General features: G+C 43.1%; 1 protein-coding gene across 4 annotated transcripts in view; it reads left to right on the top strand.

The window, feature by feature from the left end:
- Nucleotides 1–25,194, top strand: part of IL13RA2 (interleukin 13 receptor subunit alpha 2) — a 623,741-nt gene that overhangs the window by 293,496 nt on the left and 305,051 nt on the right. For all 4 annotated transcript variants that reach the window (XM_069212556.1, XM_069212557.1, XM_069212559.1 and 1 more), the window contains exon 5: nucleotides 7,047–7,167. In XM_069212556.1, coding sequence (XP_069068657.1) covers nucleotides 7,047–7,167 — 121 coding nt within the window. The remainder of the gene's footprint in view (nucleotides 1–7,046; nucleotides 7,168–25,194) is intronic.

Below are 25,194 nucleotides of genomic sequence, written 5' to 3' on the forward strand. Positions count from 1 at the left end.
CCCTCCATGTAGCTCCCCACCCAGTTGCCTGGCCTGCTCACCCAGGAGGGTGAGCATCTCCTTCGCCGCAGGCACCTCTACCCCTGACAGCCCTGCTGCCCTTAATGAGGAGGGTATTGACCTCCTGAGGACCATCTCTGTGTGGCAGTCAACCATTGTGAATGCCATCCAGGGACTGGCATTACAGATGCAGCAGTCCAATGTCTACCTGGAAGGCATCATGGTGCCCTTGCTGCCCTGCAGAGATCCTTTCAGGTTCTGGCCTCCTGATTGATGGCAGCCAGTGTCCCTTCTTCTTCTGTCCCTCCTCCAGCTACCTGTTCCCAAACCCACACCCCTCTCCCCACACCCATCCAAGGCACACTTTCATACCAACATGCATCCACATCAACAGACATGGTACGCAAGAACAAACACAAGCACCACAAAGCCACCACTGCCATGCACACACAAAATAGACACATGCAGACACAACAACATCAACTCCCTACATGGACTCACCCACCACCTCCCCCTCACAACCACTACACCACTCAAACCTGCAGTCACCACATTATCACTCCCAGATCCTACCACAAGTGCCCTCATTCCCACCGTCACCACAATAGCAGACCCTCATTCATGCACCACATACAACACATGCGCACTCAGCACAACTATCAACACCGCCACATGCATCACGTCCACCCTACCTGCAGACACCACCACAACATACACTCACACATCCTCCCTGTCATCTCCCTGTCTCTCCCCCTCCTCCGAAGACACCAAAATGCATGCACTCACCCACCCACCAGACACGCAGCAAACATATGGCTTTCACCCACACACCTGCACCCAAGGCAACTGCCAAGACATACCTCACAACCACTCCCTCTCCTTACCCTTCCACCTGTTTTTCGCATGATATCCCTTGTGTTCCAAGAAAACGTTTCCTGTATGAGTTTGCCCTGTTCCCTACCACTAACCCTGTCCCTGTTTCCCCCAAGCACCCTCATTCCCTCCCCAATCTCAGTCCTCCCACCTTCTAGTCCGCCCATGGCCCACCTGGTAGTGCCCGTGCCCCTCCCACTATGGTTACTATCACCACACCAAAGGGCAAGGGCCCGCCTCTTAAGGGCCATATGAAGGGGAAAGCCCCCACCTCAAAATCAAAATCCAAAGCCCCCCTCCTAAACCAAAGGGCCCCCCTCACCCAAACCTAAGGACCCCCCTCCCAAACACCCACCTTGCCCCTCCATCGCCCCTGAGGTGCCTGCATGCCCCAGTGATGCTCCTGCCACTTTGCAGTCAGGAGTCAAGTTGGGGACAGGAACTCTGCCCAGTGTGTCTGGGGAAATAGAGACTTATGGACTGCCCATTTGGCCTATTGTATACATATAGTTCTTTTTTTTTACTGAACAACAATAATTTAATACATATGCACCAGTCACCCGTTGGTGTCGTGGTTTAAATACTTGTCCTGCCTTTCCTTCCAGATGTATGTGTTGTATATGTGCGATTTGGTGTGTGTCTTCACTGTATGTGATGTGTTTGTGTAGCAGCATGAGTTGTGTGGGTGAGGTGCTATGGACTTGTTGTGATGTTTTGTGTGGCAGTGGTGTGTGTTGTGGTGAATCTGTGATGTACTTTGTGTGTTGGGTAGACATGGCATGTGATGTGACATGTTGTTTGGCAGTGTTATTATTTGTATTGGTTGTGTGCTTTTGTTACGTATTGCTGGCAGTATGTGTTTTCCTGTGGAGGTGTGCGTTGTGCCTCTCTGCCAATGTGTTTGAGTGGTTGCGATGGTGTGGTTGTGTGACTAGGTGGTGGTGTGTGTAAATATGTCTGACAGTGGCGGTGGTGTGTGTATGCGTTGTGGTGTGTGTATGACACGTGGTATATGTTGGAGGTGATGTGTGTTATTTGTGTATGTGTGTATGTAGATGTGTTTGTGTGTTGGTACGGGTGTATGTTTCTTGTGTGTGGCCGTGGCTAGCCGTGGAAGGGTTGTGTGTTGTGTGTGGGTGTATACTAATGGCCTTCTCTCAAGTGTGTTCTAGGTGGGTATACTTACAGGTGTTGTCTTCATCGCTGGTTCTGGAGTTGTATGGCCAGCAGGAGCAGTGGGAAGACTTCCAGTTCAGGTTCCATGCCGGGATGCGGATGTGTCTGTGTTCCGGAAGGTGAGCATCTCCTTTTATGTTGGTCATTTCTGCCAGCATTGTCATGGTGGAGACACTGTCGCGGAAATCCTGGCGGTGTGCTGGGTCGTACTATGGTCGGTGGAAATATGGTCCCAGACCCCAGCGGTCCACCCACACTAGTGGTACTGGCAGTGTTTTGGCTGTGTTCTGTTTGGAACACTGCCATGGTCATAATATGGCGGTCTTCACTACGGATCCGGAAGAGGTGTGATCGCGATCACAACCGTGGCGGTCCTCAGACCACCAAACTCGTAATGAGGGCCTCAATGTTCCCAAAGTGAGTTTGTCACTGGCGATGAAGTATAAATGTCACTGCATTCACTGTACTCCACATTGAGTGAAACAATAGTGCTCATGACTTAACAGATGCTGCACACAATGATCCACAAGAATTTAACAACACAAAGTGAGTGAATCACTGTTGAAATGTTTTTCCTAGGTTGAAAAGGTTACTGGAGTTCATAGTGTAAAGGGTGATACACAAAAGTAAAAAAAATGACTAGTGCTACAGAATTTTCGATATTTCCATAAATGGCTTTTCATAATTAAAATGTATTTAAATAGTGCTCAGAATGATTTAAAACAGGTGTGCCTGTTGCCAAAGGCACAGGCTTTAGGAAGCAGATGCTTTGCTCTGAAGAACTGTGTGAATCAATCTCACAGATGTGCCTGTCACGGATCCGCATGTACCATGCGTATTAACGTGCCCTGCCCTTAAGACAATGACACTATCAAAGCAATTCCTTCCCTGCCTGACCTTGCCACAGGTGGTGATTGGATAATCCTTCTGTAAACACGTCTTCTCTCAATGACGTGTGGTGTGGCATAAAACGGATGTGAAAAAACACTAGGGAACACACAGAACTAACTGTGTGATGTGCACCAGTCTTTCAAATGGCAACAATAAAACATAACGGCAAATCAGTTTGTGCATGCACAAAGCAAAGCAGTCACAGCCATCCCAAATAACAAGACTTGGCAGAGAAAGAAAGATATGAGCCTCCTCCCGCTGTATTTAAAAGTCACAACAGCAGAGAACTAATTAAAGCAAACTTGTGGTTTTCAAACAAGTGGCTTCTTCGGTTAGGATCACCGACATGGTCCTTTGCAGCTCCTGCTTGACGCCAATGAAGCTGTGGTGAGCAAAGGCAGGAAGACAGATCAAGCTTGAAGAGGTAAGTAAAGTTTATTTATAAGGAGCCACCAGACAAGTACATCTGACATAAGAATCTCCATGTCTGAATATCACAAATTCCACTGTAGCATTGCAGGTTGCATCCATAGCACTAAAGTACAGTCTGAGAAAGGGGCCAGCCATATGTTTAAAAGGGTTCTCAGCTGGTCTAAAACTGATTATATACTCCTAGATGTATCATTATGGCCTCACCTAATGGATATGGCAATCATCGATCACCTCAATATCGACCACAAGGCCCTGGCATTACATATGGCACAAATGGCTAGTTTTTACTGCTGCTATTCCTTGCAACAGACTGAAATGCCAATTGTACTCAGCAATGATAGCAGAAGGGTGAAATGGCCTGCAATAGAAAGCAATGAGGATATCCTATTCCATATATATACTTTTGTAATGCACACATTATTTGAAAATAACAAAATAACAATGAGTAGCAAGACGCACAAATTGTTGGATGTACTTTTATTAAATTAACAGAAATGATCAAGAAGTTACTTCTTTAGGAGGGAAAGGGGAAAACAGTTAATCCCAGAGGAGCACTGTGCCATGACTAAATGAAAGGTGGCTAGGCAAAAGCTCATGACTGTTATTAAAGGTGGCAGTATGGACTCTTAAGCTGAGGAAGTAAAAAATACAAATCAGCCCAATTAAAAGCAAAAAAAACAATGCTGGGAAGAAAAGCTGTGTCAGGATCTAACCAAGGCAGCATTTACGAAGGACAGTAAGTTATTCTGGTACCTGATCATTAAAGGGATTCCACACCAGGTCAGACAAATAATTTTTCACATTCAACTACAATCACAAGTGAATCTTTTTAGTACACTATATTCAAGACAGAGCAAAACAATGGAGGCTAGAGGAGGAAAAGACTTAATGATCGCTGGTAAAAATATGGAAGAAGAGGGTGATTGATAACTCTCAAAAGATATTATACAGAGAGCTGCTGGTGAGGTTTCAACATGGATGGAGGAGGTTTTATCTCATCTACAGGTGGGTATCAGAGCAAATACAAGCCTTATTGACCAAGCATTTACATTTTTACTAATATTGAGGAATTTTGTGGTCCTAAAGAAGGAACACATATTTGTGTTTTTTGTGGATCTCTGTGCAACCTTTGATCTATGGGTAGCAATTGAAGATATGGGGAAGCGGATAAACCTTCTGCACATTATAATGAGGCTCTTCAGTGTTAAATATGCCCAAGTGAGATGAGGAACAAATGGTGAGCTCAATGTAAACAAAGGAGTCCAACAAGGATGTGTATTAGCTCCAACTCTGTTTACTTTAAATATTATTGTGCTCATCAAGACACGGTTTGACTGTACTGCAGATCTGCCAAAATTGGCATGCTTTAAAATGCCAGCTCTGCTTTTCGCAGATGACACTATACTGATATCAAAGACACCTAAGGGGCAGCAAAATCTACTCAATCCATTTTTATTTCCGTTTTAAAGATATGGCCTGGAAGTCAATGTGTCTAAAACAAAATGTATGACCTTTAATCCACATGACGTTCAGAGGTAGTGTCATGTTAGGGGCAGTTTATCTGGAACAAGTGAGAAACTTTGACTATTTAGGGGTAAGAATTACAAACACGCTTTTGTGGGCTCTCCAGATAATCAAGAGACAGTTGACTCTACACTATGCAGGCTCAACTAAAGTAAAAGGTTAAAACAAAAACACTCTAGCTATAGGCCAATTACACTGGCTTTTGGTATTTATCCGCTTAGACGGATGGGCGCAGCACTATAACGAGCTGAGATTTGGGGCCTGAATCGTTAAGGGGTACTTGAGAGAGAGGAAAATAGTTTGATAAGATCAGTACTCATGCTACCCCAGAATGCCCCTTTGACTCCAATGTGTCTAGACGTTGGCCTCAAGAACACAATACATGTGGCAGCTTTTACAACCATTGGCCTATTGGCTTAGGGTCTGGACTAGCAATTCTTCAGTACCATTGAGGTAATACCTTAGAGATGTAAAATTGTTAGAATAAAACGGGACAGCTACCTTGGTTCAATCTCATCAAAACCTGGTTGTCCCAGCTAGGGATGAGTGAATTTTGTGACAATCCTGAGCAAATTAGAAAGAATGTTCTGGCATGTTTAGAGAGCAGATTCTGGAACTATATATGTTGACGATGGCTCCATAGTAATGATGCTGGTATGCTAACAGTGAGGTTCCTAGATTTTAATGGCACTATGATGTTTGAATCATTTTTGGACCGAATTGAACCTCTGCAAGCTAGCACTTTATTCTTAGAATTTAGATACGTAATTCTGCCAGTAAATAAATTCTGTAGTAGATGGAATGATTATCACATGCAACAATCATCTGCCACTTTTGAAGTGAGCAGTGAAACAGAGGAACACTTCACCTTTTTTTTTTACCCCTCATATACCTCATACAGGAGGACATGGATAATCTCAGTTTCCTGGACCTTATCTATATCACATCTCGGGAAAACTATTAGGATTTTGAAAAGTGACAATACGTAATGACTAGTCTTTACTTTCTCTAGGTATTTAATGTATGCCTGGCTTTTGAGCTATAATATAATTAGGCAGTTTTTAAGACTTTGATATGTCTATTAAGTTATATTATATTTGGGTGTAACCACCAGGAACAATGCTCCTAGGAAATAACAGAACTTATATGCACTTTACTGTAAAATCATCTTAAGTGAACTACATTTTTGTTTGTTGTCACTTTATTGCATAAGCATCTTAAGTGAACCAACTTGTTGTTTTTATTTTTATGTGCATAGTACAACTATACATGTTGCATTTGAATGGATTATTTTGTGCATATGTCATGTGCTGCAGCATACATATTTCACATTTATGAATGCTGTTCACTTTTTCATTAATGCTGCTACTACACAGTTGTGCTCATTTTAATATGGTGAATATTATATTATGAATATCTAGGCCTATTGTCTAAGTTTAAACTTGTTGGTTTTAACAGGAATCCCTAGGACCTAGTTAATCTGGTTGCTGGCACTGCAATGTACAAGCATTTTTTTGATTTAGCTTCCATCGCTTGCTCATAGTATTGAAAATAGCTAAGTGGATATATATACTTATCAAAATTTAGTGAGTAATTCATGATAGGGCCCATTCAGCCATATTACACGACTTTTAGACAATCAAATTATTTTCTTACATTAGTAGTAATTGTATGTAATATATGGTTGCATTTAGATGAATGTTTGTGCAAGTCATGAACATTGATAAGGTTGGCCCTTTGTTGCTAATGTGATCTAATTCAGGGTAAAGCTTTTAACAATTATATGTCTATAATCTATTGTTCACATACATGTTAATGCTTTTATGGTTTATTTTAAACCAGATAAAGTTACAATTACATACCTTCTTAATGCCTCTCTATAACCAGTGAGCATTTCTAAGTGGATGGGGTTTATTTATGTGATTAGTAACTAAACATTCTGACCCATAAATTTAACAAGTAGCTGACATGTAAATCATTAACAAAGATACTTCGAAACAATAAAATATGGTATATGACATCAACTGTATATTGCAACCTACAAGGAAAACATGTTCAAGATTGTAACATTTACAATACTCAGTTTTTTTTCTTTTACTCCTTGGTAATAAGAACTGGTAATAGAAAAATAAATATTTTCATTTCTATAGGTGCACAGGAGTCAGAAATACAGCATTTTCACTGTATGTTTTACAATGGGGAACATCTCATCTGCACATGGAAATCAATCTCAAATCCACCCTCTGGTACAAATTATTATTTGACTTACTGGTATGTATGGATTTGTATATTCTCTCAATTTACAGTCAAGGTAATCTGTTGAAAAAAGAGAGAGTGAATTTCAAAAAGAGACAAGAGGAGAGAGAAAAAATATGTGAAAAAAGAATGGAAAACATCATAGAAAAGGGAAAAATACAGGGATACTAGGTGGGAGAGAAAGAGGAATAAAAAGGAACAATAGAGAGAAAGAGAAAAAGAGAACAAGAAAAAGGGGCAATAGAAACACCAAAAGATGTACATACAGTCAGCTTTCATATCAGAGGTGGAGTATTACAGGAATACTGCTCAAAACTTAGCTTAAGGTGCACTTAAAGATGTACAACTGCTCGCTCCTACTTTGTAGCATATAGCAGAAAAAAAATGGAGATACTAAATGCTAGTTATGAGTCCATATTCTATTAAATTCCAGTGTTCATTGTTTCAGTAAGTTCTTCAGTGTCTTTGTAATTTCACGTTTTAAAAAAACTTGACACACATTTTATATCCAAAGTTTCATTCAACACTTGCTTCATGATGCTCAATAAAACTATTACTAAATAAAACTAAAATAAGAACAGAGTTTTAAATACATAATATACCTGTCCATATTTTCCAAAAATGACAGCGCTTTACTCATACAGAACTTAATTTTCTCTAATAAAAGTATGTACTTCACATGCAGTGCCCTCTAATACCTAATTTTCCCACAAATAGGAGCAAAATTGCATCAAAGTAACAGGCACAATGAATAGAGCGAATAAAGAACATGCACAGACCAAAAACTGTGCAACGTCATGACAGAAGCACTTTCAGTGGAAAAAAACCCAAAACAAAAACAGCCAGTCTGCCATTCCATGGGCTTATGGTCGGCCTTGCGCATTGTTTTTGTTTGTCAAAGGAATGCTCCCAACGAGGAGATTTTGGGCCAGATGTAGCAAGTTCAGATTTAGCGAATCGGAAATTGCGAGTTAGTGTGACTCAAAATTTCCGATTCGCAAAATCGGATGCAGAACGGTGTCTCAGACACCGTCTGCGAATCGCTATGGGGTCGCAAAGACCCACCTCATTAATATTAATGAGGTGGGTCGCATTTTGCGACCCCATAGCGATTCCCTGCACTCACAGGGATGGTGGCCTGCTGGAGACAGCAGACCTCCATGTCTGTGACTGCTTTTTAAATAAAGCAGTTTTTAAATTTATTTTGCAGCCCGTTTTCCTTAAAGGAAAACGAGATACAAAATAAAAAAAATAACGAAACCATTTGGTTTCGTTTTTTTCAGAGCAGGCAGTGGTCCATTGGACCACTGCCTGCTCTGAAAAAACCTTTATGGCAACATTCCCTTTTGCGAATGTGTTACCACCAGTGTGACACTGGTGGTAACTGCGAATTGCTTTGCGACCGCGTTCGCGGTCACAAAGCAATTTAGCATTGCGGTGCGAGTCGCAAATAGGAAGGGGAAACCCCTTCCTATTTGTGAGTCGCATTCACATTTTGCGAGTCGGTACTGACTCGCAAAATGTGAATGTGCATCGCGATTAGCATTTTGCATGGCGCAAACTGTAATTTTCGCAGTTTGCACCATGCAAAATGCTTCCTACATCCGGCCCTTTGTTTCTTAAATCAATGTTCTATTATGTTAAAAAAAACGTTCTTCTAAAGCTTACTATCAGCAGAAGGTCTCTTGGCACTGCTACAGGTGCTTAACCAAGCTTCAGCGGGTAAAAAAAAGGAAAAAGAAATCGGAATATTTCTGAACAATACTGAGAAAACAATAGAGTATTCAGGACCAGATGTATGTAGCTCTGGTTGCAAAATACTGGCCACAATGTGCGACCAAACCTTTCCTGAAATCACTAATTTTCCCTACATTTCTGTGATGGAAACTTTTGGAATCTACCGGAATCCACAAAATTTCTACCTCCCAGCATTGCCCCACCTTTGCCAATAAAAACACTGCCTCACCTGTGTGGCTTGGCCTAGTGCCACAACAGGAACTGATCAAACCAAGGAGAATGGGAGCACTTGCCTGGAGACACCTATTGACCTCTATTGGATCCGTTCCTGTCGCGGCACTAGGCCCAGGCACACAAGTGGGGCAGAGTTTTTATCAGCACAGGTGGAGGAATTTTGTAGATTTTTGCAGACACCGGAAGTTTCCATCACATAAATGTAGTGAAAATGCTTGACTTTAGGCAAAGTTGGAGTTTTACAGGAAATTGTGGGTAAGAAGAAAATGGTGTGGGGTGCATTTCAATCACACCGCCCTGGACTTCCCTAATGTCTACTTTTGAGTAGGGGTGGAGAATTTTGCTCTGCCGCCTGAGTTGGCAGAATTTTCCCCAAAGTTAAGTTGGTGAGCGTGAGCGAGATAAATCACTAAGTTGGCAAGCGCAACTAAGATTTCTGAACATGAGCATTCTGGATAGGCCGTGACCACTCACGATGAGAAAGCTGCCACTCGTGTTGAGGAAGTTACCGCTCTACTAGAAAATCTACTCAAGAGGCAGAAAGAAGTTAGCACCCTCTGGTGCTCCGCTTGATGCTGCTCGTGCTGATTTCACAGTGCGGAAGAAACACCAGTGCTTAAAAATCAGTATGAACAGGGCGATTTACCCAAATTCTGCCGCTCGCAGAACTCCACTTGGAAAGACTGTGCTCATATTTTTTTGGGGGTTCGGGGCATTGTTAGGGCCATCGTGGCCCACCCCCACATTAACTAAATAAAAAAATCCCAGGTATCCTAGTGGACTTTCTCCCCTATCCTGCCTCCCCTTGGGGGCCGATCAGGGGCTATTGCCCCCATCTACACCCTAGGTGGCAGAAAGACCAAATTGTGCCCTAATTATAATAGGGGAGCAAAAGCCCTTGCTGAAGGTGCTGCTCCCCCCCCAGAGTCCAGTGGATGGTTGCCTGCTTGAGGATGTCCTCCTTGGGTGATCCTCAATCAGGGTTCCACTAGTGAGAGGTACCATTGAAAAGGGGAGATTCTCCCCTTTCTAACAATACCTCTCCCATCTGGATCTGTGCTCGGGAGCTGAGATATTCTCATGAGCACCGGTGCATTCGGCTCATTTCACTTTAGTTTTCAGGGAAATGACATCAGTGCTCTGCGTGCATAATAAAATAAAGAAAGAAAGAAAGAAACAGCATTAGGATGGGGAAACTTTCTCCCACCTCCCAGGGCTGTTTCTTTTTGGAGGATATTGTGAAATAAATGTATGAGTCTCTTCTTTAAGAGGCTGAATTTCTGCAAGAAAGAATACAAGGATTTGCATTATGCTTCAAGATGGCATTTTATTCGCTGCAGCAGGTCACCTCCAAAATGTATCAAAATGAAACCCTTTGGCCAAAGCAACTGACCATCCCTTCAGCCTTTGACGTCTTTCATTGCAAAAAAAAAAACACTTTGCCACACAATCCATGCGTCGAAATTTCCAAACACGTTCAAGCAGACATTTCCTGTAACACCTTTAAACCACAAGAACAGAATGTTCAAACACAGAGATAACATTTCTAGAACATAGGGCGGTTTAACCCATTTGCAAAGTTTTAAAAGCAACTCTAAGAAACCAGCACATCTGCATAGTATGAAATTAAACAGGACTGATGAAGGCGTACATTTTGCTCATAGCACAGAACGAATGGAACTGAAACAAAATGGAGCCCTCACGGCAAGTTAAAAAATCAATTTTCCACAATATCTCGTTGGTGCCTGCACCCAAGGGATTTCCAGTGCTGTGTATGTTGAACGGCCAGGAGCCGTCCAATGCACATGGGCACTGTGTGCATTTTACAGCTCCTGGCCGTCCAACGCACTGAACGGGATAACATTTGTCTAGGCATAGTATTTCGCACTGGATGGACATCCTTCTAGTACAAAACTTAAGCTAGACTCATGCAAATACCATTGCATTATGGTGCTAAGGTGTGTGCATGGCACCCGGGAGCCTATTTCTGCGCCAGCACTAGGAAAAGCGGAGAGTGCCATCTCCTTGTAGGTAGGTTTTAGGAAGGGTATGGGCTTTGGGATGGTAAGGGCATTTTTAGGTTTTGGGGTGGGCATGGGTTTTTGGGTGGTAAGGTATGTTCAGGGTTTACGGTGGGTATGCATTTTAGGGTGGCAAGGGTTTTTTAGGGCTGAAGGTGGGTATGGGTTTTGGGTGGTAAGGGCATGTTTAGGTTTTAGGGTGGGTATGGGTTTTGGGGTGGTAAGGGTAATTTTAGGTTTTAGGGTGGATATGTGTTTTTAGGTGGTAAGGGGTGTTTAGAGTGGGTATGGGGTTTAGGGTAGTACGGGCATTTTTAGTGTTTAGGGTGGGTATGGGATTTGAGGTGGTAAGGGGTGCTTAGGGTTGAGGGTGGGTATGTGTTTTGGGGTGGTAAGGGCATTTTTAGGTTTTGGGGTGGGCATGCGTTTTGGTGTGGTAAGGGCATTTTTAGGTTTATGGCATGTATGGATTTTGAGATGGTAAGGGCAGCTTGACGTTTTAGGGTGGGTATTGCAATTTGGATGGTAAGGGCATTTTTAGGCTTTAGGGTGAGTATGGGTTTGGGGCGGTAAGGGCCTTTTTAGGTTTTAGGGTGAGTATAATTATTTGGGTGATAAGGGGTGTTTAGGTTTTGGGGTGTGAAAGTGTTTTGGGGTGGTAAGGGCATTTTTCGGTTTTAGGGTGGGTATGGGTTTATTGGTGGTAAGGGAATTTTTAGAGTGGGTAGGGTTTTTGAGGGGAAAGGTGTATGGGTGTGTATATATGGGTGGGTTATATTTACTTTTTACTCATATGTCTTTACCAACCTTGCCTTTACAATGACATTTTCATGGTAAAAGCATATGCGTGGTAATACATTTTTGTTGTGAGTGCATGCGTGTTAATGACTCATGTATTGTACTAACTGCGTTGCAAAGACATGCATGGTAAGTGCATGCGTTGTTCTGTCATTCTACCAGCGGTAATTATGTGTTCTACTGGAGAGTGACGCATGGTCACCTTGAGGTCCTTGGTGCTTTGTTGAGAACAAAGCAGTGTTGACTGGATGTACCTAATCGGTTTTACTTTGGTTTCTGTCATGTGTGCTGATGCGAGGTTACAGTTGGTGTGTTCCATATCTCTTGGACATGTTAGTTCAAGTTGCATTGAGTGTTGTTGAGTGGTAGGTAGCCATCTCCATGGCCACAAGGGCTTTTTTTGGAGCCTGAGAGTCAGTGTGTGATGACTGAGTTCTGTTGTAACAAGTGTTAGGAGTTGTGTCATTGATGGATTCAGACAGATTGAAGCATCAATGTTAGCCACTCGGGCCAGATGTATCATACATTTTTGCGATCAGCTGTTTGCGATGTTTGGGACAGTGAAAGGGGTGACAATTCAGATTCTCTGAACTATCAAATTAATTATTTAAGGCAGGCAGCATAGCACTATAGGCTCTAAGCACTAAGGCCCATATTTATTCTCTGTTTGCGCTGAATTAGCATCATTTGTTTCACGCTAATTCAGCGCAAAGCCATATTTATATTTTGACACTAGACCCGTCTAGCACCAAAATATTGGTGTTAATGTCATTTTCCGGACGGGTGAAACCTCCTTGCATGAATGAGATGCAGGGTAGGCGTTCCCGTCCAAAATTGACTCAAACACCCTAGCGCCATATTTAACCACCCAGGCAAAAAAGACGCACAGGTGGGAGGTGGACCCAAAAAACGATATTAACATTGACTTGCATCAAAATGTAATACCTGGGTCATGGCAGGCATTAAAATGAGGCACACACACCACTACTTAAGGTAAGCACACAGAAACAACATTACAACCCACAGGAGAAGATGGAGGTGATACTGATACAGCATGCTAGATGGCGCAGAGGACAGCAACCACACCAGCAATCACCAGCATGACAACGCAGCCTACAAAGGCAACACAGAAAGCAGGAGAGGGTCTTCAGAGCCAGAATGACCCTCCTTGGCCTCAGGGGTCTGGATATAATTAGGAGTTATAGACTCAACCGGCAAGCCATAGTACACCTGCTTCACCACATTGAGCCACAAATTGCAGCCAGCCTGCAGACCCCACACAACATGCCACCTATAACAAAGCTGGTTGCTGCTCTGCACATGCTGGCAAGTGGCTCACTCCAAACAATGGGTGCACTGGTTGGTGGTGTCTCACAGCCGTCGTTCTCTGCATTCCTGACAAAAAGTGTTAGCTGCCATCATCTTCCTGACACCTCACCACATCAGATTCCACAACACCCAGCAAAAGCAGCAGGAGAACAAACAGAGGTTCTATCAAATCAATGGCTTCCCGCATGTGCTTGGTGCAATGGACTGCCCCCATGTCTGGCTCATACCACCTGCAACAACGAAGCACTTAAATCGGAATCACAATCACACGCATTCCATTAATGTGCAGGACATGGTGGGCCACCGCAGATTATTCAAAAACATATTGGCCAAGTATCCTGGGTGTGTCCATGAAGCCTACATATTCTGGCATAGCAGGATCAATGAACAGTTCCAGGATGGACAATTTGGAAATGGCTTACTTGTGGGTAAGTCTACAAATCTAGTAATGTACACACAACACCCCAACCCTGTAGGACACACAAGACATACACCACTACAGTAACAGGAGGCCAGGGTTACCATGCTGCAGTACAGCACAATCAGTGCACAACATCAATACATACACCCACATGTACGTAACACACCCACAACTTGACAGGCACACCACAGTAAAGACAGATGCAGACATGTACAGTTTGAAAACAGCAAAACTATACAGACCACCAAAAGTGCCCTCAGGTTGCCCACTATGTACACATCACACACACTACACCAAACAAACTATATCAGACATGTCAAAGGCATACACCATGCCCGTGTCATGTAACTTCCAAATAGGCACAGATGTCTCAAGTCATGCTGTGCAAATCACTGCCAGAACAAATATGAAACACCACACAACTTACGCCTATATCAACTGCATCTCATCAACATATACCTAACTTACCTGTAGTGTGCAGAGATATCTGTCTCACGCATTGGCTCCCACACATAGGAATACAGGAACAATCCCCATCACAAACCATGTGCCAGATTTGTGAGAAGTGGAACCACAGTTACTGTAGTGCAACCTCACATGCAACACTCACTGACTCACAACACCATCATGTCTGTACCAGATACAAGAAATGGCCTAAGATGGGGCACAGACACATTCAGACAGTGCAGATCGTCAATGTCATAATGGGACCCAGTAGGAGACAACAGGACATCACTGACATCACATGCACTGTGCCATGGGACACATTTGCTAAGTAGATGAGCTACATCCCATAGCCTGTACTGTGCATGTGGCGACAGTAGAAATGCACATTAATGTTTAGGAAGATAGGAGAGACACTGCTAGTTATGTTGATCAGCCTATCAATAACCCACAGTTGCATAGTCATGGCCTCTTACATCTTTGTACATGTTTGTACATCTTTGCAGATGACCGTCTCTTCATTACTTGAAGTGGCATTCTAAATTGGCCACCCTTCCATGCTGTATGTAGCATGGAATGGGTGTGCAATGTTTCTCACTGCAGGTCCGTCACCACAAGATACGTAGCATGAAGGTGCAGACTCACATGTAGCTGTACCCTAAAGCCTGAGGAAGGGCCAAAAACCAATACCATCTCAGGGGTGCAGCATGCAGGTTGCAAATAGGAAGTAGACTGTGCTATGAATGCAGATGAATGTGGCACAACTGCATGCACACACACAGAAAGAGCCAACTGGCCATCAAAAAAGCAAATGTCCAGGGCGGTGTACCAATAGCACAGATATATCCACCCCCACAAGGCAGGTAGTCAAGTGTAGGGTAGGTAGCGTTGGTTCTTGGCTACACATGAGCAACTGGCACAGGGGACAACAAAGGGTTGCCAAGTAACATGTCACACATGGGGAATTCTTGCATAGTTGAAATGTTGGAGGACACAACAGCTAATTTAGGAGACATGATGTGCTTTCACACTTACCAATTTCATAGGCCCTAAGTGTCACACATTATCTGCAATGACACATGTCAAAAGGAATGGGAGGTCCAGGCACTGTAGTGCTACCATGTTGCCACTACATCTGACCTCATTGTGTTGTTAGGATGTGTCATGGCCCCTCTAGTGATAGCACACTGATACAAAGATGCACTACACAACGCATGGTACATACATAATGACTATCAGTGTGGAATCCAAATCAAGTGTTCTAGGTCCTTGATCACAAGATTGTCATGTCCAACAACCTAATGCTGAGGAAAGATCACACAAGGATAGGAACTCACACCAAAACACAAATACATATGAGCCACAACCAGATCCTAATATCAACTGCCATGCTACATGACTTACCTATTGCAAGCCCTTACAACAAATTACTCCTGTAATCTTTTGCAGCGGATCTCGGTTATGGCATACAGTCATGGATAATAGCCCCATTTCACAACCCAAGCACAGCAGCAGAGCTTGTATATAATGAGGTACATCGGAGGACACGGACCATTGTGGAGAAGACATCTGGCATCCTGAAGTCCAGATTCAGCTGCCTGGACCTCACAGGAGGCAGCCTACTATATGCCCCACAAATGGGCTGCAAGATCATATTGACTTGTGCTATCCTGCACAACATATGTGTACGGGTGAACATACCATTATATGAGCAGGTTGATGACCTGCCTGAAGAAGACAAGGAGGATTGTGGAGAAGAAAATGAGGGGGAAGCCCACCACACAGCTGCTGGGATATGCCGCAGACTGCACATTGTACAGAACGTCTTCACATAATCACGTAACTCACCTTGTAAAATTTGTCAATAAACATCTCATTCATTCACACAATCTGGTTTTGGTGTCTACAATCTCTTAAACATATACTTTAGGATTATGAGTCTAACCTCAGGGAACACGTCACAAATACAAATCTGACGAGTAGTGTAGCTACATCACATATGAAGCATAAGAGTGAACTGCTACCATCACACACATCACCATTAGCCTCATCACTTGAATGTGACAACTGAAGGACACAGTTTATGGACCAAAACATATTAATTACATTCATGTTGCCAACTTGTTTAACAATAGCTCATCACACAGAACAACAACACATGAGGTAGTGGATGTCAAAATATGGTGAGACTGTAATGTTTCAACAGACCACTAACACAACTCAGTGTGAGTGTTGCAATGGCTGCATGGAGCATGTGTGACAAAGTGGTGACATCCTTGGTGACAATGCTCAACATGATTAGCCCAGGTATGACAAGCAATGGGAGAAATGGAGCATGCACATTACATCAATAGAAATCACTCCTGCCACTGCCATGGGGCCCAATCCTGTCACAGGGTACGCATGACCTCACACTTTGCACGGACATGTCTGTGGAATACACATCAGAATGGATGTGAACATATGAAGCTAGGGCTGCAGGTCCACCAGAAAGTAATTGTAATTACAAAGCAAAATGTGATGATATTCAACTGTCCATTGTGTTTGATACATGATATGGTCGGAAATGTAGGCAGAGTGTGTCAATTAGAGTATGTAGCAAAGATGTACACGTGTCAGACATATGTGTAGTCTACACACAAGTCATCCATATACTCAAAATCAAAATTTGGAGACATTTGTCAGGTAACATTTGCCAAATAGCACTCATCAGCCATCATCAACAATCCCTGAGCTTTGAATGTTGTATTAAATGTGACAACAATCCCTGAGCTGTGAATGTTCTATGAAATGTGATGCTCTGTAAGACAACTACACACAGCAGATAAGTGAACACAAATCACAATCACATACTATGACGCTTGCATAGTAATGACTGCCATACATATGTGGATACACTGTTGTCACAGATACAGACATATGAATGACGTGTATACATTTGCATGCTGTTGATTCTGTAACACACACATTGATGTAACAGACCAATCACACACAAATCACATTGTACAAAGGACTACCACATGTGGCCATACCCAAATGCCATACTGCAGCCCAGCACATACAATATTTATGTTGATACAGTGTGCACACATTACAAATATCAAAATCACACAATCAGAGTAAAAAAAAGACGCAAATGCGTCGAAAATATACGCAAACGCAAAGTATATGACCAATGGGCCCTTAGTGCGTTTTCCACCTTTGCACACATTGCAATGCTGATTTACTGTTAAATAGGCGCATAAGGGTAATGCGTCAATGTAAATAGATGCACACAAGTAAGTCGTCAGAAATACTCACGCAAATATCAGATGTGTAAAAAAATACACGCATAACATAAAACGTGTCGCAAGGGCACAGGAAGTGATGTAATAGGATATTCTGTTTACAGGCATTGTACAGTGAGTATACTTTCACTTTCTCTTTACAGTCTGTGCCTCTTGTGACTGTGTGGTTGTGTTTTGGAGTTGGTGGTGTCTTCTTGCTATTTAGTGTATCTTGTGCTGTCCCTCCTATTGTGTTACTGTTGTATTTGATTGTCTTTTGTCCCAGTGTGTGTGAATTTGTTTGACTGTGTATTTTACCTTGTACTTGTGCTGTGGGGTGTCTGCCTGGGTTAGTTCTATAGGTGGGTTAGTTGGGTTAATGAATTTTTGGGTGTTAAGTGTCCTTTCACTATTTCTGTTCCTCAACACTATTGTTTTGTATTTTTTCTACCTGTACCCCAGTGCAATGTCTGGCTGGGGAGGCAGACCAGGATGGGGGAGGAAGAGCTGAGAGGCTCTATTTGACTGGTAGCCCACTACTTCCCTTTGATGCTAGAGATGGGTGGCCGTGTGATCCAGGGCTACCGTACGAAGGCAAGGCGGCTGCGGTGCGGAAAAGTGCTCCACCACCTGAAGAGGGTGTACCACAGCAGTCGCAATGACATCAGCTGAAGCATTGCTAGGCTGATCTTGTGGCCAGGGAGCAGGATCTTCTGGACCAACTTGGTGTGGTGATTAGTGGCCCTATTGGTGAGTACCCCATTGGCTAACTAATTACTGTCCACTGCACTTGAATGACAGTAGCAGATGTGTTGGCATGCTGCATGCAATGCTTCTGGACAGGTTGCATGCAACCAGAATGAAGTATCATTGTGCCAGTATAGACATGAGCTTTACATATCCTACCATTTTACCAATGCAAGTCAGAAGTTAGGTGAGTCATGCACATCCATCACTAAGTCACACATTTCAGGGGCCATGACAACATCTGTGCCCCAGCATTGTGTCATGTATGATAAGACAAGACACTACCAGCATACCATTTGTAAGTGGATTGTGATAACTAAGTACGACAATCCATTTATATTGAAATAATGTCAGATTTTCACATACATCATCCCTGCCATTATGTTTACAAAGGGGGAATACCCACCTTAGGGGGCTCTGACAATGGGCCATTTGATGCCATCACAAAACTGTGACACATCAGTCATGGATTATTCACTGCATGAAAATTGCAGACTGACTATTTTGCCGCCTGTCCTACACAAAGTGTCTCTGTGTCCCTTGTAGGACAAGCCAGAATACAGGAATCCGTTGTTTTGCAGAGCCTAAGGGTTGTGTCATTTATCTGTCACCCAACTCCCCCTAATTCCATGGAGTTCCATCTTCTACAGATTGGCCACACATGATTGTTACAGGGTGTAGCACTACATGAGTCTCAGGCGCAGTGAAATAGTGCAGATGGATGGCTCTCATTCACCAGAGTGACAGTCTCATTGTGAGTTTGCAGTGGTGTGTCTGTTGTACTGTCCACAACCTGGATGATTTCCTCACTCTTCTGAAATTGTACATACAACCATATGTTGTCCACTAGTAGTGACAGCTATGTGATGCTAACCATGGTTTTCCATTCATATATTTCAGGTGGACTTCCCCCCTACACTATAGGTGCAGTGGCAAGATTTGAGGACCCAGGTGTATCCAGTAAGTGTGATATTGTCTGTCCTGTGTAGTGTTGAAGTGCTTAGTGTGAGTGAGTCATAAGTACAGCACCCAATGCCAGAAGTGATGAGCTGTAAAATGATCAGAATTCAAAGTAGGCTGGATGGTGACACTGTTTCACATTTAAGTGGTTCCCCATCCACGTGCAGAGAGTCATATTTTGTGAGGCTTGTGGCACTCAATGGCCAGCATTGTGTAAACAAGGTGATGAAAAGCCACAGGTAGCTCTATATCTGACTTAGATGTGCACCATTGTGTATATAATGGCACTGGAACACACCGTCATTCCCACAACACAGTGATGCACCATTTTGGACACAAATTGGTGCATCCCTGTATTGTAATGTACATGTAGGATTCTGTGGGCATTTGTCCCTTAGCATGGTGCCTATAATTTTGTAGTCCACCTACGTGACAACTATATGGAATGTTATAGGCGTGCATGCAGGTCAAGTCCAATCGTGTGCTGGCATGGTTCTGGGTGTGTGAGGAATGGTATTGGCTGATCAGGTATTGAAGGGTGGATGTAGATGTGATAGGCCTATGGATAGAAATTTCATTTTTGTCATCAGCTAAATTATGGTTCACTCCCCGACTCCATGTATGAGTGGGCATGCATTGGTGGATGACCTGGACAGCTGAAGCACAGGGTGTGGGATTAACAAATGTGTAGGTAGATGTGATGCCCACAGTGTAGGTGACAATCATTTTGATCAGGCTTGCATGTGTACCTATCAACACTGAACCCTTGTGGTAAACAACAGCATCCCATACTCCCAATAACAGCATCAAGTTTCAGGTGATGTATATTAGAAACTTTTACACATATGAAGAATAGTGGCCCTGATCAATGTGATTTTGATGCAGCTTTAGCAATGTCACACATGGTGCAAAGTCTAAGCAGATCTAAATTAGTTTCTTACCTAATCTTGTTGTGGATAGCTATGGTGTAAGGGAAATGGTGCTAAGGCAGCGTTATTGTTTCTATTATCTGGATTGTGAGTAGGAGTGCATGTGCTATACGATGCTGATAGTAAGCTAATTTACTGTACATACTCCACACAATGCTGATACTGATGGTTGCCTGTCTCATTTTAACAGGTGCCAACATGAGTAACAACCAATTCCGTGCCTTTCAGAAGACGGCAGTGCGTTATATGCACATATTGGCAGTGGAATCTGGGTTCAGGAGGATGGCACGCCACTATCGCTCAGAACGATCCACTGGTAAGTGGAAGGCATTCAACCAAGAGGGACCCACACTGCCCACACAGGCTGGGCCAAGCACCACAGCTGTGCAGGGGCCCACAGCTACCAACATGAATATTGCTCCAGCTGCTGCACCCACAAGTACCATCACATAGCCAACCACATCTGCTGCCATGGACATGAGTGCCATTACAGTTATTCAGAGAGATGTACAACAGGTCCTACAAAGATTGGACTCCATTGAGAAGGAGGTGGCCAAGAATAGCAAGGCCCTCAAGAATATAAATAAAAGACTGAAAAGTGCCAATCTCTGAATGGCATTATGTCACTCCTCCCAAGTTCACTCCCCTCCCTCCTCTTTTTCTATGTTTTTGTGGGTATTAGGGGGTTAGTTGTAGGTTAGTATAGGTTAGTGGCTTAGTTAGGATAAGTACGTTTGGGGTGAGTTTTCAAATCTTAGTGATTTACTATGTGGGTGGGTTGGTGGGGGGTGATGTTTGGGCTTTTATATGTTTATAAAAAAAATAAACAATACAATTTTGTTTTTTAAAAGTACAAAAAATATATCTTTGTTTAGTCATAGTTAGTGAATGTTTAGTTTAGTGTATGTTGTCCTGCATGTGTCCTGGGATATAATGTGTGTGGGGGGGGCGAATGTTTAGAGTCTGTCGTTAAATGTGTAAGGTAAGTGTAGCATAGAGTACTTAAGGTCTGTTGTGGGTTATGTATAGTTAGGATATGTTAGATTAGGAGAGGTGTTAATTACTATTGTTTTATTGATTTAATAATCATGATAAACATTATTGGGTACCCCCTTACTTCATGTGTCATATGATTGGTTCTCAGGGTCTCCCCATGGGTGTACAGTGCAAATTGTGTTGTCCTGGTAACTCCGTCCTGCATCCAAATTCCTTTCTTGACATGTTCAACACCTCCTTATGACTGAGCTGTCACATTGCCAGCTACAACACATCTACATACTTGTGCACCTGCCATCCAGTGTTCCGACCACTCAAGCTGACTATGTTGACCGTGTATAGGACAGGATAGGTGTGTGAATTCAGCTGACATTGTATGGGTTTTGTTTTGGAATGTTGGGCACTGTGGGACATATTACAACAGCCTACATATCATTCATATCCTACTAAACTAAGCAGTGGCAAAATTGGATGAGTTTGAGTCCCTCTGTTTCACACCAATGTGTTCTACTGGTACTCCCAGCTGACGATATTGCCGGATTACTGCTTCACACCCATTCTTGCAATATGTAGTGGGTGTAGCATACATGTGTTCAACATGTATCACATATACATGTAGGTGTTCATAGATATGTGCCCACATATTCATGCACTCTTGTACTGACACTCTGTGACTTGAGACATGTTACACATATCACAAACACTGGGCATAGTAGAAGTGTCACAACACACATACACATGCTAGTTGTGTAGGTGGTGTTTAATTACAAGTGTAACTTTGATAAGTATATACAATGTCCTGGTCTGTGACCCTATTCGTGGAATCCATCCAATTGGGACACTACACAAGTCCAGGGTTGAGGGACATGCTTGGGTAAAGTGTCTTTCAGTGCAGGAGAACATAAATTGCCAAATGGAAGGTTAGGGATAATAGCAGTGCATAGCAGGAGAGTCAACAGTGTGTTGAGGAGGAGTGCATATCTGTCAGAGTGCCAACACTGACATGATGTCAAGCACAGGACAAAGGTAAACACTGCCCACGTGGCATGGGCAGGTGCTACCGGGAACTCCTATGGTTGAAGATGATCTGTACCACATCTTCATCCTCCGATGTGTGTGGTGCCTCCTCTACCCTTGTTGGTGGTAGTGGGAAGATATAAGGGGCCACACACACCTCAGTGGTTGCAGATGTGGACTCCCAATTCCTGGCAGCTGCCATCTGTGGCACTACATATGGCATCACTGCAGCAAGGAGGAGCTGCTGGTTTTTAAGTATAGCTGCAACATCCCTGTGGTAGGCACCCATGTCTGCCCTGAGGAAGACCAATTCACGGTGCATGGAGTCCTTATTGTCCTCAGGCACACTACTGCCAATTTGGGAGGGCAGTTTTTGTGTCCTCTGAGTCCTCTGCTGTGTCGGTGACGGCAGGTCGTACTCTTGGGGTGCTAAGTGGGGCCTGTAGGATGTCTGCTAATTCAATACTCCTCCTTGTGACTGGAGGTGGTGTCTACATGTTCACAAGGACTCTTTGGAGGGTCTCTTGGCTGATAGTTTCCAGCTGGTCATCCACGTCATCCGGGTACTCCAGGACAGGCAGATCCGCAGGAGAGTCATCACCCTCTGCAACGGGGATGGTGTAAAATCAGTCTATCTGTGTTGTGTCAGTTGACAAGTCACGTCACTGACTTGATATTTGAGGATCATCGTCATAATAGACCCATGTTGATGTAAATGTGGTGCAGCACAGTGCTGTGCAATAATAATTAGTGCCACACTGCTTCACTTTGGTGACACAAGAATGCACTGTATGTAAGTGATTACTGGACACCCTTGTGTTGTCCCCCATGCTGGTGCAAGATTCAGCTGCCAGCGTCAGAGCAGGCATCCTTGCACCATCGTGCAAGGATGTATGTGTTGAGTGGTGTGACTGTTTATGTGCGTGAAAGTGTCCCTTCATGCACATTAACAATCACCAATGGTGCTTCGGCACTTCTGTGTGAGCTGTAGAATGCAGCACGCTTGGAAAAGCCAAATCGTCATTTACATATGATTGTTCATGTGCATGAAGGAACACCTTCATGCTCCTAAACAATCATTTCTGGCATTTTGCTCTTCCTGTGCATGCTGCAGAATGCAGAACACATTGGAAAATCTGAAATTAAGGAAGTATAAATGTATTCCTCCTTGTTGCACTCTGCTAATGCCACCCCTAGGGCTGGCGTAATAGGTTTGGCCCTACCTCAAGTTTACAATATTCAATTTTTCTGAGGAAGCATCGAAATTTGACGTGTGTTGCTGTGGCACGCCCTCAGCAAAACCCATTGCACCACCTTCCACGCAGTCATGATCAGGTGGCTACTATTAACTAGTTGACATAATGCCAAAAAAAAGTGGCTTAACGCTACATTGTGAATACAACACAGTGCTTAGCGCCACAGGAGCGTCACTGAAAGTGACGCTCCAGTGGTGCTAGGGCCTATGATGCGCCAATTAGCTCCAATGGATTGTTCCTGTACATCATATCAGCAGTCTACAGCCCTATGCCCTACCTGCATGTCACATGAATGGAAGCCCAGTTGCCACTATTGGCAGCATCACATCTTCTAAGTGTGTTGTCTATCCTTATTGTTTCTTGACCGCCTCTTATCTTGTTCTTCCCTCCCGTTGCATCCATTTGCATGGTGAGGCCTTGCAATGTGTGTTGCTGTGCTCATGCCACACATGGCAATTTTCACCTGTCCCAGTCTTACATGTTTCACATACACCCATGCTATGCTGAGGCCTTGCACCACCCCAGGTATGGCATATTCGCAACACTGTGCTCTTGTTGCCATTGATGTCTCCTCATGTTGTCATTTGTGTTTGTGTGCTACTTTGCATAGCACTTGTTGCAGCAGCTATGCTAATATGAGAATATGCTAATGAACTGCGTATAATGATTAATGAGAACATTTGACATTTGATTAAATTAACCTGTAATGTGCAAAATGTGCCAGCGGGGAGTGGTCACCATCTGTGGTAACAGTACTGAATAATGTGAAATGTTTTAAAGTTTGTATTAATATATCATAATTAACGATATAATCTATGTTTTGTAATGCCATACATTCTTAGTTTAGCCAAAGGCCTAGTTGGCACTGGGCCTTGCTTGCTTAAACGTGGAGAGGCGATGAGCTGCCGCAGACTGGAACTGGAGAAAAGAGACCTTGAACTGCACAGAGTTCACCATGAAACGCCACTAGAAAAATCTGCAAACTCACCAGCGGACAGGAGACAATCAGAACAAATTAATACAATTATGGGCAGAATAGGCGAAATGTATTTTCCCAGGACTTGAACAATGGAGCTACAGACTAAGAGCTGGTAGCAACAATTTTGTTACCTGAAGAACGGGATGATGTTCTCATCGACAGAAGAACCAATCATGTTAATGGAACTTGACTCTCAAAATAACGTAGACAAGTGGTAAACAAAAATTATAGGTTAGAGTCATAACCCCTGATAAGGTTGACCAATGGGCAAATTGTGGGGCGGACTGAGGGACCCTAATAAAAAGTCATGACATGAGAGGAAAAATCAGAACGAAGAGGCGAGAGTTGATGATGTCAGGAGACGCTGTCCGAAGTGCTGAAACTTGGGCTTGCTTCCTGTGAGCCCGAGTCTTATTGATGACTGATGACCTGGAGACGAAGACTGACTCGTTGCTGATCTATCTTGGATAGGTAGCTATAACCTGACTGATTAACAAATGCTTTTCTTTCTAGGTACCAACTGCGCTGATTTAAACGTTTTCTTTACTAGATAGATTTTCCAAATTAATGATTTTTGACTAAATTGTTTTAGTATGAAGACCCGCATGCTGATGCTAACCTGGAGATAGGTAGGCTGACAAGGGTGATTTATGGTGACTTAGACTGACTGACTTATATTGCTGAATCATTCGATATCTCATGAATTGCTATTGCTTTGTTTAACGTTGATTGCATATTAATAAGGTGATGAGATTTCATTGCTTATGTTGCTAATAACAATTTGGAAATCATGATATTGTTGAAAAGGAGGTTTATGATTAGAGTTGTAACTAATAGGGAATAAACAGAACTAATTTACATATGAGTCATGGTGGGTTTTCCTGATTAGATTAGTTCATGGTATTTTT

The sequence above is a fragment of the Pleurodeles waltl genome, chromosome 2_1 (genome assembly GCF_031143425.1).
Source record: "Pleurodeles waltl isolate 20211129_DDA chromosome 2_1, aPleWal1.hap1.20221129, whole genome shotgun sequence".
NCBI lineage: Eukaryota > Metazoa > Chordata > Amphibia > Caudata > Salamandridae > Pleurodeles > Pleurodeles waltl.